Source organism: Perognathus longimembris, chromosome 6 (genome assembly GCF_023159225.1).
Source record: "Perognathus longimembris pacificus isolate PPM17 chromosome 6, ASM2315922v1, whole genome shotgun sequence".
Classification (NCBI taxonomy): Eukaryota; Metazoa; Chordata; class Mammalia; order Rodentia; family Heteromyidae; genus Perognathus; species Perognathus longimembris.
Window position 1 is genome coordinate 34115669 of NC_063166.1, and position 16021 is coordinate 34131689.

Genomic DNA, 16021 nt, shown 5'->3' on the forward strand with positions numbered 1-16021 from the left:
ATTATTATTTTTTTTTTTTGCCAGTCCTGGGCTTTGGACTCATGGCCTGAGCACTGTCCCTGGCTTCTTTTTGCTCAAGGTTACCACTCTGCCACTTGAGCTACAGCACCACTTCTGGCCATTTTCTATATACGTGGTGCTGGGGAATCGAACCCAGGGTTTCATGTATATGAGGCAAGCACTCTTGCCACTAGGCCATATTCCCTCCCATGTGGATTTGAGGGTTTGTTTTGTTTTCTAAAAAGGACATGAGTGTAGGAAATGACTAGCAGTATTGCGGTAGAGATTCATGGGCTGGGGAGGAGGACAAAGCAATGGATGAAGTAAATATGAATGTAATTGTAAAATTATAATGAAACCAACTATTTTGTATAACACACACTAATAAAAGAAGTTCACTGGCTTCAGGATGGAGAGGTACAGGGTAAAATAGTGGGGTAAATTGTCAAGGTGCTGTCTGGACTTTACCTCCTGTGAGCCAGTGGTTGACACAGCTGAATAGTTAACCGAGCAGCACAAGCCTATTACAGCAAGCTGGGATGATTAAATGGGTAAAGCAGCTCAATCTTATCGTAGTTGTTATTAAGGAAGAACACTTAAAGAAGTTAAGGAAGAACACTTAAAGAAGTTGAAGCCTTTAGAGCAGACAACACTTTAGAGACTGCAGCCAGGATTTTTTCCTTAGGATTTCAGGACCTTGGTTTTGGTGGCTCCATGAATCACCCAAAATGGCCTTCAGCCTCTGGGTGTGTGCATCATACACTCCTTGCACACGTCAATAGAGCCCAGGTTTTCTTTGCTTCACTGAGGAAAATGAACAACAGCCATTGTGGCATCTGCTCCCACTGGGTAGGACTTCAGGGCTGGAGATGCTTCCTGAGCTGATTCACCAAACTCCACTTCCCTGGGAACTGTTTCATCCCTCTGCACCCCTCAGAAATCTGCTCAATGTTCTTTAATGCCACACATTTGACACATTCACTGCTGCATGGTGGCACTGCATGCAAAGACTACACTGAGCCCTGAGCTCGTGTGAGGGCTAGGAAAATGAGTGGGCTTGGTGTCTGCCTACCCAGGACTCACACACGGGTGGGGAAGGCATATACCTTACTGAGCACAGCAGCTGAGAGCACAGGAATGGCCTGGGATTTAGACTTCAGTGCAGGCTCGTAGAAGGAAGGGGATTTCACCTGGTCCTCTGTTGGGAACTCATAGCTGGGACACTAGCAGATAAGGCAGTGGAACAGTTGGCTCAAAGAAAGACCCCTGCCCCCATGATGGATCTGGGAAAGATGGTAGCCCCAAGCCTTTAAACTGGAGAGAGGGAGGGGAGGGCAAAAGGAGGAGCATCAAAAGAGATTCATGTGGAGCTGTGGATCATTTTGAATACGGACCTGAGAGGTTGAGTTTCTTGTACAAAGGACGAGAGCCCTTAGCAGTTACTTGAGCAGGCCAAGCCTTATTTCCTTGGATAGCTTCTTTCCTGACTTAGGGGCAGCTGCATTTTTTGCTGTTGTTCATTTTTTGAGACTTAATCAGTACATAACCCAGGCTTAACTTGAACGCATGATCCTCTAGCTTCAGTCTTCACTGTGGCAGTATGTGCAACCATGCCAGGCCACATTTAAAAAAAAATTTTTTGTTGCGCCAGTACCAGGGCCTGGTGCTCTTGCTTAGATTTTTCCCCTCAAGGCTACTACCACTTGAGCCACACCTCCACTTCTAGTATTTTGGTGGTTAATTGGAGACAAGAGTTTCACAAACGTCTTCTACCTTTTCTGGCTTCAAACCGTGACCGTCAGATCTCAGCCTCCTGAGCAGCTAGGATTCCAGATGTGAGCCACCAGTACCCAGGTCACATAATTTCTTAATTCTAGTAGAATACTTTTGCCATGTTAATTTTTTGAGTTGTGTAGTCCAGAGGCATAGAGAACATTCATATGGTGACAGAGGTCACCACTATCTCCAGAACATTTCATCCTCCCAAATTGAAATTTTCCCCCATTAAGCCCTAAATCATTCTTTTCCCCAGTCTCAGTTAACCACCATTTTATTTTCTGTCTCTGATTTGACTAAGTACCTTAATGTGAGCAGAATCAGAGTGTCTGTCCTTGAATTGTTCACCTAGCCAATGTCTTCTGGGTTCAAGAGGTATCAAGATTCACTTTCTCAGACTAAGATTCGGGCATATGGCAGCAAGGTGGCACACACCTGTAATCCCAGTCCTGAGGATAAAGAATTTGAAATGGGCTGGTGCTTCTGTCTTTAAAAAAAAAAAAGAAGATGATGATGATTCTGTTCATAATGCACATTCTGTTTTTTCACTCACGTGTTGACAGGCATTGGTTGCTTCTCCATTTTGGCTATTTGAATAATGCTTCTAGGAGCAGAGGTGTAGAGATATATTCACATTCAAGTCTTTTAGGATAAATGCTGAGAAACAGAATTATGGCATCACACAATCTATTTTTTACTGTTTGGGAAATTCCATGCTGTTTTCCCCTCTGCCTGTACCAGCTCACACTCCACCAGCTACATACCAAGGGTCTGTTTTCTCCACGTTTTGCCAACACTATTTTTCTTCTAATAGTCATCTTAATAGTGTGAGGTAAAGTAGCCACATTTTAAAGGAGGAAATTTATTCACTCATTTCACTGTAATGTTTGGAATAAAGCCCTCCTCCTTAACCATCCTACAGTTTTTCTCTTGGTTTGATCTTGTACTTACCTCTGTGTTTATCTCTATTCAGATGACTCCATAAAGTGTACAGTTTATAACAGCAGTGGCATTCAAATTGGAAGCTATAATTATATGGAGATCGGTGCCATGAGTTCACAATATCCCGACAGCACAGGTACAGACTACAAAGAAGAGTCAGATTCCAAGTACCAAGCGATCTTTGGTAAGATGCTTTATTAAAGACCCAATTTTGAGCTGGGGGTAAATCAGAATTAGAGTACTTACCTGGCATGCACAGTGCTCAGATTGAATCCAAAATACTGCAAATAAATAAATAAAATAAGTCAATAACCAACACACAATATCTGGCAGCATTAAACTTTCTTGTTCAGGGGAATATAAATGAATGTTAAATGTTTTCTTGTGATAGCTTTCTCACTAAAATCTACTCTGTGTTTCCTCAGTGTCTTATTATAATCCCTTTGTAATTTATTATTACAAATGTGGGGAAAATCTAATATGAGGAGAATCTATGAATTTAACTTATGACTTTACTGCTAAAAATTAAGCAAATCACTATGTGTTAAGTCTTAGAACACTACCTAGCACATAGGAAGTTCTGTAAAGGCATTCAGCTCTCATCAGCATAAGTGTTACTATTCAGACTTGGGAGAAATAGCTCCCTAGGTTCACATCAAAGGGTTACTGTAGGCTGGGAATGTGGCTTAGCGGTAGAGTGTTTGCCTAGCATGCATGAAGCCTTGGGTTCAATTCCTCAATACCACATAAACAGAAAAAGCCAGAAGTGGCGCTGTGGCTCAAGTGATAGAGTGCTAGCCTTGAGCAAGAAGCAGCCAGGGACAGTGCCCAGGCCCTGAGTTCAAGCCCCAGGACTGGCAAAAAAAAAAAAAGTGGGGGTTGCTGTAGCTGGGCACCCATGGCTCATACCTTTAATCCTAGAAGGTTCAGACTCCTCAGAAGGTTGAGACAGGATAATCTTGGTTTAAAGCCAGCCCAGGCAAGAAAGTCTATGAGAATCTCTTCTCTCTCTTTAATCACCACAAAACCCTAAGTGGGACTGTGACTCAAAAGGCAGAACAGTAGTCTTGATCTAGTGTTCCTTAATATTTGCGCACACACACACACACACACACACACACACACACACACGTGCAGAACAAACTGTACTGCTAGCTAGGGTTGAAGAGAACACAACATAGTAGCTTCTGAGGGATTTTAATCATGAAAAAGCCCTCATCAAGGTTCATTTGTACCTACCAGGAGGAAAGGGTGCCATAGTTTATGTCACACACAAACTTCTTACAGGCTGGCAGGCAGATCAAGTATCATGCCATGAATAAAGAACTCCATAGTTGAAGTGTTATCTGTTTCATTCCTCCTATTGTTCTTCCCTTTATTTTGCTTTTTCCACAATCCAGGAAAGTAGCATGTTGGGGTAGCTTATAGCTGCTTTCTCTTTTCTGTTTGGCAGATGATACTACAACTCTGACCGATAAACACCTGAACCCAGTCAGGGCCCACCTGGGAAAGCAGTGGAAAAACTGTGCCCGGAAGCTGGGCTTCTCCGAGTCTCAGATTGACGAAATTGACCATGACTATGAGCGAGATGGCCTAAGAGAAAAAGTCTACCAGATGCTCCAGAAGTGGCTGATGAGAGAAGGCAACCAGGGGGCCACAGTGGGAAAGCTGGCATTGGCGCTCTATCTTTGTTCTAGAAGAGACCTTCTGAACTGCTTGATACAGGTCAACTAGAACTACCCCTGGAGGGGCCTTGCCAACACGAAGCACCTTCCTCTCTTAGGAGCTAACCCACTGAGAATCATACTACCTAGAATGTTCAGAACTCCATCCGCTGAGCAATCTGTGTCTCCAGACATAGCTCATGCATTTTGGAGCTGGAGAATGAGAAGTCTACAGCCAGCAACCTACTTTCAGGAACAGTACAAGAAAGATCTTGTCATGATGCAGACCGATTAAAAAAGAAGAGGGCGCTGGGAATATGGCCTAGTGGCAAGAGTGTGTGCCTTGTATACATGAAGCCCCGGGTTTGATTCTCCAGCACCACATATATAGAAAATGGCCAGAAGTGGCGCTGTGGCTCAAGAGGTAGAGTGCTAGCCTTCAGCAAAAAGAAGCCAGGGACAGTGCTCAGGCCCTGAGTCCAAGGTCCAGGACTGGCAAAATAAATAAATAAACAATAAAAAAGGAGAAGAGCGAAACGAATTTGAATCTTGAAATGGGAAGAAGTCTAGCAAACCCTTGATAGCTCAAGTATATGGCTCCAAGAAGAGACCTTCACGGTGAAAAACACCACAAACTATTAATGATGCTTAAGTGTTTAGTGCTATACCACAGATGCTTGATTCATTTCCCCATAATACTGCTGAACTTTTGCTAAAAACCACCACCTTCCTACATACATGGAATTTTCATTATATCACACTGTCACTTCAATTAAGCGCATTAATTTTTATCTTGCTCTTTGGGTGTCTCTTTTTTTTTTGGCGGAAAGATTTTCATAAAAGTAAGGGCAGGCAAACAACCTGTGATCTGTAAGGGAATTTAGAATCCTTTTTATCATTTCTATTTGACTTTGTCATTTTTCCATTTTTGTTGACTGCTCTTGATTAAAATAATGTGTAATCACAAATTAGGCAGGTTTACTGTACTTGAGAAAGATTATTTTCTTTCAGTTCATGCCATCCATAAACTTCAATTCTCCATTCACTCAATTTCTTGGGTTTCGTTGGGGAAAATATCTCAGAGAGTGTAAAATAAATTTCTTACTTTTACCCAATAAAATCCTCATATCTGCTCAAATATTTTGTATGTTAACTGCAGTTCTTCCCAAAATTATAAGATCAGTTAACTTCAATATCAAATGCTGTGTCAGTCACTGTTTTAAGAATTATGTGCATATCACAAGAAATGTACACACTGCCCTTTTATGTAACTGTACCCCTTTTGCACAACACCTTGTCAACAAAATTTAATCAATAAATAAATTTTTTAAAAAAGGAAAAAAAAGAATTATGTGCAATTCTTCTCCATGATATCAAATCATACATTAGCTGAGAAGACTTTGAAGGAGTATTAGGGAGAAGAGAAAACACCAAGGAAAAGTCTTCTGGTTTCCCAGTAACAGTTGTTGCAAAGAACTGCTGCTAATCATTGTGATAACTATAATTTTTTTTTTTTTTTTGCCAGTCCTGGGCCTTGGACTCAGGGCCTGAGCACTGTCCCTGGCTTCTTCCCGCTCAAGGCTAGCACTCCGCCACTTGAGCCACAGCGCCGCTTCTGGCCGTTTTCTGTATATGTGGTGCTGGGGAATTGAACCTAGGGCCTCGTGTATCCGAGGCAGGCACTCTTGCCGCTAGGCTATATCCCCAGCCCCAAAAATTTTTGATTAATTTTTTCATGAGCTTGAGAAGAGAAATGGAACATCAGAGGCATTAAATAAACACGATTAAATCTGTGAATCAGAGCCTGAGTTAAATAAAGAAATGACCCCTGAGCAGAGTTACGGAAGACTAAGATCTGGAAGAAGAAGAAGGGATTCATCTTGCCATCTTTGGTGAGCTGAGACCCAATGTCAATCAAAATCTTGCCCTACTGCATTTGGTCCTATCACTTGTTTCACTTGCAATCCCCCTGGGTCAGTATGGAGTGTGGAAATCTTGGCCCTGTGAGAAAGCAGCCCAAGGGAGGAGCTTACCACTTCATAGATGTCAGTTGTGAAAGTCTTCTCACCAGGACTTCAGTTCCTCTGCCCACCTCTCCCCTTCCTTCATCCAGTACTGGGTACCCTACTCTCTGCCTCATGCCTAGATGGAGATACCCATAGCTGTCCATCTATTCAATTCCTGTCTCTCTTTCCTCAGCCTGGAAACCATTCCTCCTTTTGCTCCACTCATTCCTGCCCTCACCACATCTTACCTTCCATCTTGGGAGCTGGAGTGAAAACTAAGTTCAAGACACTCCTACTAGCATAAGGTGCTGTTAAATTCAGAGTTTCTTTCTTACCCAGTGGTACATTCAGAGACAGAAGTGAAATAGGAGAAACCTAGGAAGGAAAGCAAGCCTGCCAGGAACCTCAGAGCACTTCCTAAAGATGGAATCTAAGCTCTCTGGCCACCAGATTGAGGAAGAAAACAGGCACCTTGGGTTTTCAATGAGATTAAATCCTTTGCCAAGGAGTGACTGATGCTCTCAATGTTAACACTCAGCAGCTTGAACCACAATTAGAAATAAGACCAAGGCACTGGTTGGGGAACTAATGGGTCTTAAGTCACACATGGGCCTGTCACTGCTTCTTCTCCATCAGCCTTGGCACTCATGAAATCATGGGAAGGGGATACCAGAGTGAGTGGAAGAAAATGGGCATATAGGGGTGTGTCACAGGTCTTGTGGAAGTCCTGGGAACTCGAGGATCCAGACAGACATCCAGCCTCCTGACTGATAGGAGCTGTGTCCTGTCAGCTGCTCTACCCTCCTGACTGATAGGAGCTGTGTCCTGTCAGCTGCTGTTTGCAGGTGTCTGTTCTGGGGCTTCAGGGTCCTTTAGTGGAACCCTTGACTCCTCAGACTACCACAACGCTCATCCTGGGGAGAATGGGATCTCCCGTATGAAAAGGGAAGAATAGAAGGGCAGAGGGGTCGGGAAGGGAAGAAAAGAGAGGATAGGCCAGCCAGCTGTGTGTTGCTCTGGCCAGTTCTCTGAGTTACATAGTTGATTTCACAGCCATGCCTCTAGCACCTACCAAACCTTCAGCACTGGCGGAGAGGACTCCAGCTCACAGCACCATGGTTTCTCCACTAAGAGAGGCTCTCTGAATTAAGGGATTGCTGGACTCCTAGATCTGAAGGAAGCACATGGCCCAGGGAGAGGTGATTGGCCCCCAGGAGCCACTTACCAGGGACAGATCATCCTGGTGAGGTAAATAGCATTATCCAGGCCTTGAGTTGTCTCCAAAAACAAAGGAACCCAATCATTTCAGTATCAACAAATGCTCTCTTCTTCATTTCTAGAGATGCTTGCTTTGGCTTTAAATGCATCATCCTCAACTTTCTCTTTACTTTCTTTACAACCTCAGTGATTTTTATGGTCCTGGATACATTGAAAACATTTATTTAACCAAAGTGTATCTAAAATAATCGCAAAGGTTTGCTCAGAAGTCCTGTTGGGTGCACAATGTAAGTGGCACAGTCATTATTCCTGGAGTCTATGTCTTAGAATGGCTTTGTGTCTGACAGACCAGAGCAGGGTGGGCATTTAGTGGGCCAAGGGCAACTACACAGAGGGAGCCGAGCTGGTGGACTCCATCCTTGTCTCCAGGGCTTCCAGCTAACCCACTCTCTGGGAGGTGGCACTGGGTCAGGCATGGGCACCCTGCTTATCAGCAAGATCAGAGAAGAGTACCCAGACCACATCATAAACTCCTTCAGCATCATGCCCTCGCCCAAGATGTCAGACACTGTGGTGGAGCCCTACAATACCACACTGTCCACCAGCTGGTAGAAAACACAGATGAGACCTACTCCATTGACAATGAGGCTCTGTAGGACATCTGCTTCTGCACCCTGAAGCTGACCACCCCCACCTATGGAGACCTCAACCACCTGGTGTCAACCACCATGAGCGGGGTCACCACCTGCCTGCGCTTCCCAGGCCAGCTAAACGCAGACCTGCGCAAGCTGGCCGTGAACATGGTGCCCTTCCCGCGCCTGTATGTTTTCATGCCAGGCTTCACCCCCCTGACCAGCCGGGGCAGCCAGCAGTACCGGGTGCCCGAGCTCACCCAGCAGATGTTCGACTCCAAGAGCATGATGTCTGTGTGTGACCCCCCTCCACAGCCGTTACCTGATGGTGGCTGCCATTTTCTGAGGCCTCATGTCCATGAAGGAGGTGGACGAGCAGATGATAAATGTGCAGAACAAGAACAGCAGTACTTCATGGAGTGGATCCCAACAATGAAGACGGCCGTGTGCAACATCCCCCCAGCGCGCCTCAAGAAGTTGGCCACCTTCATCGGCAACAGCACGGCCATCCAGGAGCTGTTCAAACGCATCTGTGAGCAGTTCACTGCCATGTTCCGGCGCAAGGCCTTCCTGCACTGGTACACCAGCGAGGGCATGGACGAGATGGAGTTCACCGAGGCCGAGAGCAACATGAATCACCTGGTGTCTTGAGTACCAGCAGTACTAGGACACCACTGCTGATGAACAGGGGGAGTTTGAGGAGAAGGACTTGATTGGGGAAAAGGCTTAAGACTTAAAAATCAGAACAACTGGAGTTCCAGAGCCTGCCAACTCATCTCAAGTGAATGGTGCTGTCCTGCGGCCTCTTGTCCTGCAGCAGGCCCTGCAGTGTGTCACCATGACAGCTTTGCCGTCAGGAACTCACTGACAGGGAATATCAAAATCTTAAAGATGATTGTTTTAAAATGCTATTTATATAAATAAAGAAGCAGACACTTTATACCCTTAGTCTTTATGCTCCCTTTGAATAATTTGTATTCTTTAAATGTTGAAGTATAAAGTTTCAGTATTTAAACTTAGCAACATAGGACTTCTGCTCAAGAGGAGTTTTAAAGTAATTGCATTCCTGCTGTTAAAGGAGGAGGATGAAAAGTGTCAATCTTTTTTATTTTCTCTGGCCCAATTTTAAAGTTAGCAGTCTCTCAACCGTGTGCTAGTAGCAAAAGGCAATTTGAGGATAAAGCAAAGCAGATCCATGGGTTGCAGTGTTTCTAGCATCACTGTCATGTTTGGAGTACTAAGAAGATTTGAGGCTCAAGGCTTGCCTGGGCATAGAGATAGCGGAACTTCATCTTCCTCCTTCCGTCTGACACAGGACTTGCTATACCTGCAACCCAGTATGCATTCCTCTTTGGGAACAGCACCACAAAAGGCTGGTGTGAACGCCAGCCATCCCAGGTCTACTTCTTCAGACAACAAAGGTTCCCATCGCATGCCCTGTGCAGAGGGGTTTTAGTCCCGTTCTCTATCAACAGATCCCTGACCTCAAGCGTAGCTCAGTTGGCAGTGAAGCAGCGCACACAGGGTGAGTGCAAGATCTTAGTGACTGGGGTGGTTTTGAAAGACTAGGACGACTCCATCTTGAAACTGCAACCATCTTGTTGTTTGTGTTAAGCTAAGAATAAACCAACTGGCCATAAAAACCCATTTCCCGGATGGCCCAACCGGTTCGGGAACGTTCCAGATACTTTGACCACCCTGGAATGTCGTCAGACCAATTTTTAGAGAACCCCTAGCCCCAAGTCAATCAGATTTGTCCTCACACCCCAATCCTGCCTGCACCTGGTTTATGTAACTGTGATTTTTTTCCTTTAAATACCCATGTAAAACTCTGCTCCTGGCCTTCCTCCTAACCTCCACTGTGTCGGTGGGTAGGACGAGGCCCGAGTTGCAGCTCGCCTGAATAAAGCCTTGCTTTTGCATTTCGGAGCATCTGGCTCTTGGTGGTCTTCTTGGCGGTCTCCTCGCGACATGGGCATAACATTTGGGGGCTCGTCCGGGATAGCCCTGGAGACCCCTGAGACCCCAGACTCCGAAGAAACAGCGCTGTTAATTTGTCTTGTCCTGTCCTTTGTCTCTTGAAGATGGCCGTTCTAGCTTGTTCTTTTTTTTTTTTTTTTTTTTTTTTTTTTTTAGGGATTGTCAGAGCAGACATGCTCATACGACAACCCTGGAGGAATTGGGAGACGTCCCAGACCCTCCACCCTTGAAGGGGGACCCCTGGAACCCCACCTTGATACTTATAGGGCACAAATTGGTCCGGTTTCTAGCTGGCACTGACCGGGAGGGTCTCCTCACCGAGGCTCAACCCGCCCACCTTGAACTTGGGTCCACTCCTTCTGCACCCTCACAGGAGGTTGGGGGCCGACTTGAACTTGGGTCCACTCCTTCTGCACCCTCTCAGGAGGTTGGGGGCTGACTTGGGAGATCTCCAACTAGTACTAGTAACTTGTAACTTGTCTTTTTCTCAGGCCTGTGTGTTTGGTATCTTTTCTGTTGTTGTAATTGTTGTGTTTTTTGTAGCTGTCTTGATTGAACACCTGACCAGAGCCATTGGTAATGTACCATCTAGCCCCCTAGACTTGACCCTAGCCTACTGCAAGGATCCCCCCCCCAGTCCTAAACAGTCAGCCCAAGCCACCCGCAGGTGGTGGGGAGTGACCCCACCGTGCAGTGCTGTCTTTGTGTTATTTGTGAGTCTGACAGTCTCTTTTGTGTCAAACCTGCATAGCTTGTTTTGTTACCTTGTCTGTGTTTGTTGGCACCGTCAGTTTATAAATTAGTAGATTGTTTATGGCATATTTAGTTCCTGTATGTATTGTCTTTTCTGTTTTATTGGAATTGTTTTACCTCTTGTTATTTTATGGACTAGTCTGAATGATGTGATTAATTGGACTTTGATGAAAAAGAGAAAGTGAAATTGAAAGCAGAAGGGCTTAGGACGAGATTGAGTACTGAGGAGACTAGGACCGGTGGTGAATTAGGAAAGAAAGAAATAGTAAATCCAATCAGATACTAGAAAAGATTGTGTTGCAGAAAAAGGAAAAACAAATTGCTTGTATTGTTATAGGGCTGGTCTGGACTGTTCTTCTCTGTTTTGTGTATCTCCTGACTATGACAGACGAAATGGGAAAGACTCCCTCTACCTCCTTGGATTTATGTCTAGCCCATTGGAAAGACGTACAGGTGACAGCTCACAATCAGAGTGTGAGTGTCCACAAAAAGAACTCTGGGTGACCCCCACCCAGCCTTCTTCAGCAGAAAATTATTTGGTGTGCTAAAATGTTTTGTTAAAACTATCAAGCCCTGGAAATTGAGGCTGGAGAATGCTAAAAATCATTTGTTAAAAGCTTTGTCTTAAAATTTGGGTGTTGCAGGAGTAAGATTGGCAAAAAATACCTCCTGCCACTGGAAAATGTACGGCCGATGTTTATTTTGCTCACTTTAAGATCTTTTGAATGTGTGTGTGTGTGTGTGTGTGTGTGTGCATGTGTGAGTGTGAGCATGTACAAGACTGTTAGCATGATGTAAAATTGAGTGAGTTTAAGTTTAAAATCCAAATGGTCATCAAGTTCAGGTGTTACCAAATGCTTTAAAGGATTATTACATTGTTTTAGAAAGGAACTAGAGTTAAAAAAAATTGTTTCTTTAATTAAAAAATCAGGGTTAAGTGTCAGAAATTTTGATGTAAAGGTTTATCACTGTTAAAAAAAAAGAAAGAAAAAAACTGCTTGGGTTTCTCAGTCAGAGACCAATAGGAAAAGACAGGAAAAACCTAGGACGTGCCTGTGTGCCTATCCTCAGGAGTGAGGGGTAATCTGGCAAAGGTACAGCTTAGCCAGTCCACGTAGTGGCACAGGCCCTGGAGGGAATCCACGTGGTGGGACAGCCAAAAGGGGGTGTCCATTCATGGTGGAAGAGGACAAGCCGGCACCAAGACAGTTCATCAAGCTCTGAGGAGTAGGATGGAGATAGGCCGTTCTGTAGGACAGGCCAATGGAGGCCTCTCTTTTGTCTCTTTTGTTTCAGGTGAACTTTGAAAACCTAGTGGTAAAAATGAATGATTTGGCTGGAATTTATAAAAACTGCCCCTTAGGTACTAAGAATTGGAAAAGTTTTCTAAATGGTTAAAAAGTTTATTTATCTGATGTGATTTGATTCCTGTGCTATTTTTGTAATTTGGATTTTAAAGGACATATATTAAACTAATGGGGATAGGAGTAAACTCTCATTAACTCTATGCAGGAAGAAATGGCAAAAAGGGCTAACATTTCTCACTAATTTATTGGAAAGCAGAATTGATAAGTATTTCTAATTTTGTAATTGTAATTCTTGCATTAAGGAAAAATTGTCAATTGTGTCCAAAGGTCTTCATGCCATGCGGTAACTGGGACTGAAGAAAAAAAAAAAAAAAAGAAAAAAGGCTCTTTTAAAACAGATAGCCCAAAGGCAAATGGTGGTACCGGTTTCAGAGTGCCCGTAAGCTTCAGAGTTTTTCCAATGCAGATAAGAGCTGAAGTGTTAGTGTTAAACAGAGGTTAGTAAAAGGCCTTGCAAATCAAGAATGCATTTCTAGATAAGAAATCTGGAGGTAAAATTGTCCTAAATGATTATTGCAAAGTGAGAAAAGGAAACTTATGGCTACCAAAATGTTTAATTGCCATTCCAGTTTCTCTGTAGGTTTTTTGTAACAATTTCCAGCAGGCCCACAGAGAAGGACAGATGACCCCTACAAGTTTGTCAAGATGTAACATTGGCCCTTAATAAGTTCCAGGTAACAGCATGTTTAAAAACTACTTCTGTGTGGACCACCTTGTTGCTTTTAATTGGAGTAAAGTGGCCTCCTGTAAGACTCATTGATCTGAAATCTGCGGTTCGAAGCCAGCCTGGGCAGAGAAAGGTCCCTGTGGGAGTCTTCGTGTCCAGCTGACCAGCAGAAGTGCTGGGAACAGAGGCGTGAGTAGCTTTGAGGCTCAAAGTGGTAGGGTGCTAGTCTTGAGCTGGAGAGCTGAGGGACAGCACTCAGGCCCTGAGCCCAAGTCCAGTGAAGGACCAAGAGAAATGCCAAAGGTGCATTTATACCAGCATGGAAAAGTTACTCCTGGGACAGAGTGATTGTGTATCCAGAGTCAGTAAGCCACTGCTTGGATGGCAGAGAGGGTGTCAGATCCTAGAGTCACTCCTGTTTGGCCTTTCAAAAGTTAATCAGAGCCGGGAGGTCCTAGAAGAATAGTTCATAAGCATGCCTTTTATTGCCCATGTCTATCTACTTTGTAACTGGACAGGAACTTGCCAGTCATCTGTGGTAGTGGGTAGTAAAGCTAAGTTTGTTAAATAGGGGATAGTTTAAAAATCCCAACCCCCTGCATCTGCTCAAAGCCCTAACTAGCAGTGAATTTTGAGCTGGTACATCGGTTCAGGAAAGAAAGCTTGTAGACCTGAGATTGTGTCCTTACTGAGATCTGTTAAAGGCCTGCAAAGGTAATGTAGGTATTTTTTTTAGGTCATCAGAGATCAGTTCCCCAGTCAGGAAAAAGTTTTTACAAACTAGAATGTTAAAAGGCTACACTGCGGTAGCCCAAAAAGTCTGTATAGTTAAGTTAAATGTTGAATGTAATTTCCAGTTTGGATTAAAACTCCCAATGGACATCTGATCCTGGCAACCCCTTGGTAAAGTAGACTAAGGTTATAGGTTCCTGGCTAGGTAAGGCCAATGCCCCTGAGTCAGCCTGAAGAAGTTACAGAAGATGGATGATCTTCACCCATCAGCCCCCCTTTAGGACCAAGGGACCAGAGTTGCTTTTGGGAAGATGAGACAGGATAAACTAGGGGCATGGAAAACAGAGGTAACAGTGTACAGAAACTGCACTTGTGAGAAATGGTTACAGGCCAAGCCTTCTATGTTGGTTTTAAATATCTGATTTAAACTTATTGCCCTGGAAAAATGACCCAAGGGCCATTGATTGCCTAAAGCTTTCTTGACATTCAGCCTACAAAAGCTAGTGTGCTTAAGAAGGAATCAGGAAAATACAAGGAAATTTGACTAAAGTTAGGCCTTAGGTTAACTTAGGTTAAGCTATCAAGGAGTCTGACAGTCATCTAAAAGAATCTACATCTTCACCCTGTGTAGCCCTATCTTGGTAAAACAAATGGGACTCTTATCACAAGCAGCTGATTTCTACTGGAAAGTACTTTGGATCTGCTGAAACTAAAATTTTGGGGGGACATTCTTGAGTTGACTGGAGTTAACTAGCTCTATTAAGAAAATTGGATATTGTAAGGAATTTTCAAGCAGACTGGCCTGCTGCTAAAATCAAAGCATGTATGACAGGCTGGAGAGTCACTTCCAGGCAATGCCTGGGGTGGGAGGTGTGTCCAAGAGAATTAAAATGTGTCCAGATGGATTAGGGTGTAACCTCAGAAGAAAGGGAGGTAACTACCATCAGGTGTGCCAGGTACCAAGGTAACTGAACAGAGATTTAAAATGGCTGGGGGCATCTTCATGGAGCCCTCCTGAGGGTGGATCTTACAGATGCCACTGGCCAACCTTAGGCACTTAAAGGCACTAGAATCTGGAGAAATCCACTCTAAAATAGTAACTCATGATAGTTGGCTCTGGTCTGGCTTTTTAGGAGCAGCAGTCCCCATCAGGCTGACCCTTGCCCCACCTTTGTTTTCCCCAACAGCCTGTGGGTAGAGTCACAGTAAATTTCCTTGATGTAGTTGAGATAAACCAGATTTTACAAACCAGAGGAAAAGAAAATGTAGACAGTTTAAAACTCTAGCAGCAAAGAAGCCCCAGAAACTGTAAAGAGGATAGTTAGTATAGTAAGCCTTGGAGAATAAGAAAGGGATTTAAAAAGTCAAGTGTCACAGAATGTTCCAGTAAGTCACTGCTGGCATAAGGAAGTAAAAGATGGTGTGAGTGGGGATATGTTACATTTTAAACTGTATAAGGAAAGACTTTAGAAAGAGAATTAGGGAAGCAAAAATGTTTCCTTTAGATTAAAAGGTTTTGGCATGTTAAAAGTAAGAATGACAATCCCTAGAAAGTTTGAGTGTGTAGCAAATGATATCAGTATGTCTTAAAATTGGAGCTTATGAGTAAAGTTGGTATATAATCAAATTGGCTATAATATAAATAGGTAAATAGGGTCTCAGAATTGGGGGTTTGGTGTGAAACTATCTGTACCTGCATCTGCAGGGCTAAGGGACTTGTGTGATGTCATCTAAATGTTAACCAGAAAGATCTCATATATCTTTAACTGCTTGATTCCCTCACTGAGATGGTTTTGTAGATAAAGCCTGGATTTGCTCATCTGTAGCCTTAGGATCAGATTTGGGATCCCCTCCCATAATTCCTAACTTGCAATCGCATATGTTATGAGCTTTTATTCCCCTCTCAGAGCCCTATAGCAGGTCCACCAAAAGAACCACGATGGAAGGGACCCTATATCCTGCTGCTGACAACTCCCACCACACTCAGGGTGGACAGAGCTGCGACCTGGATTCTCTTCACCCATGCCCCCGAAGAGACTGGAGCAGGTGGCTCATTCGCAGCGAGAGAGGACATTCCACCCCCGTGACAGATTAGCCACAACAAAGGCCATACCAAAAGATGGACTTGGCTAACTTTACCTTGCTAGGCCTGCTATGTATGGCTGGTGCTTTGGTAGCTAGGGAGAGAGCCTAGACACCCATAAACCCTACCTATGGGTGGCCCGGCAGCTTGGGGATGATAGAATAGTGGGCAACAGAATTTATATATCTTCCCCAGCCTCCA

The 16021-nt window shown here is 44.0% G+C and overlaps 1 protein-coding gene and 1 pseudogene across 6 annotated transcripts in view; both read left to right on the forward strand.

Moving 5' to 3' along the window:
• Ripk1 (receptor interacting serine/threonine kinase 1) overlaps positions 1-4663 on the forward strand; it is a 34420-nt gene extending 29757 nt beyond the window's left edge. For all 6 annotated transcript variants that reach the window (XM_048348528.1, XM_048348527.1, XM_048348524.1 and 3 more), the window contains 2 exons: positions 2750-2902; positions 4172-4663. In XM_048348528.1, coding sequence (XP_048204485.1) covers positions 2750-2902; positions 4172-4452 — 434 coding nt within the window. In that variant the 3' untranslated portion in view covers positions 4453-4663. The remainder of the gene's footprint in view (positions 1-2749; positions 2903-4171) is intronic.
• A 3402-nt stretch (positions 4664-8065) lies between these two features.
• Positions 8066-8968, forward strand: LOC125353069 (annotated as a pseudogene).
• The last annotated feature ends 7053 nt before the right edge of the window (positions 8969-16021 follow it).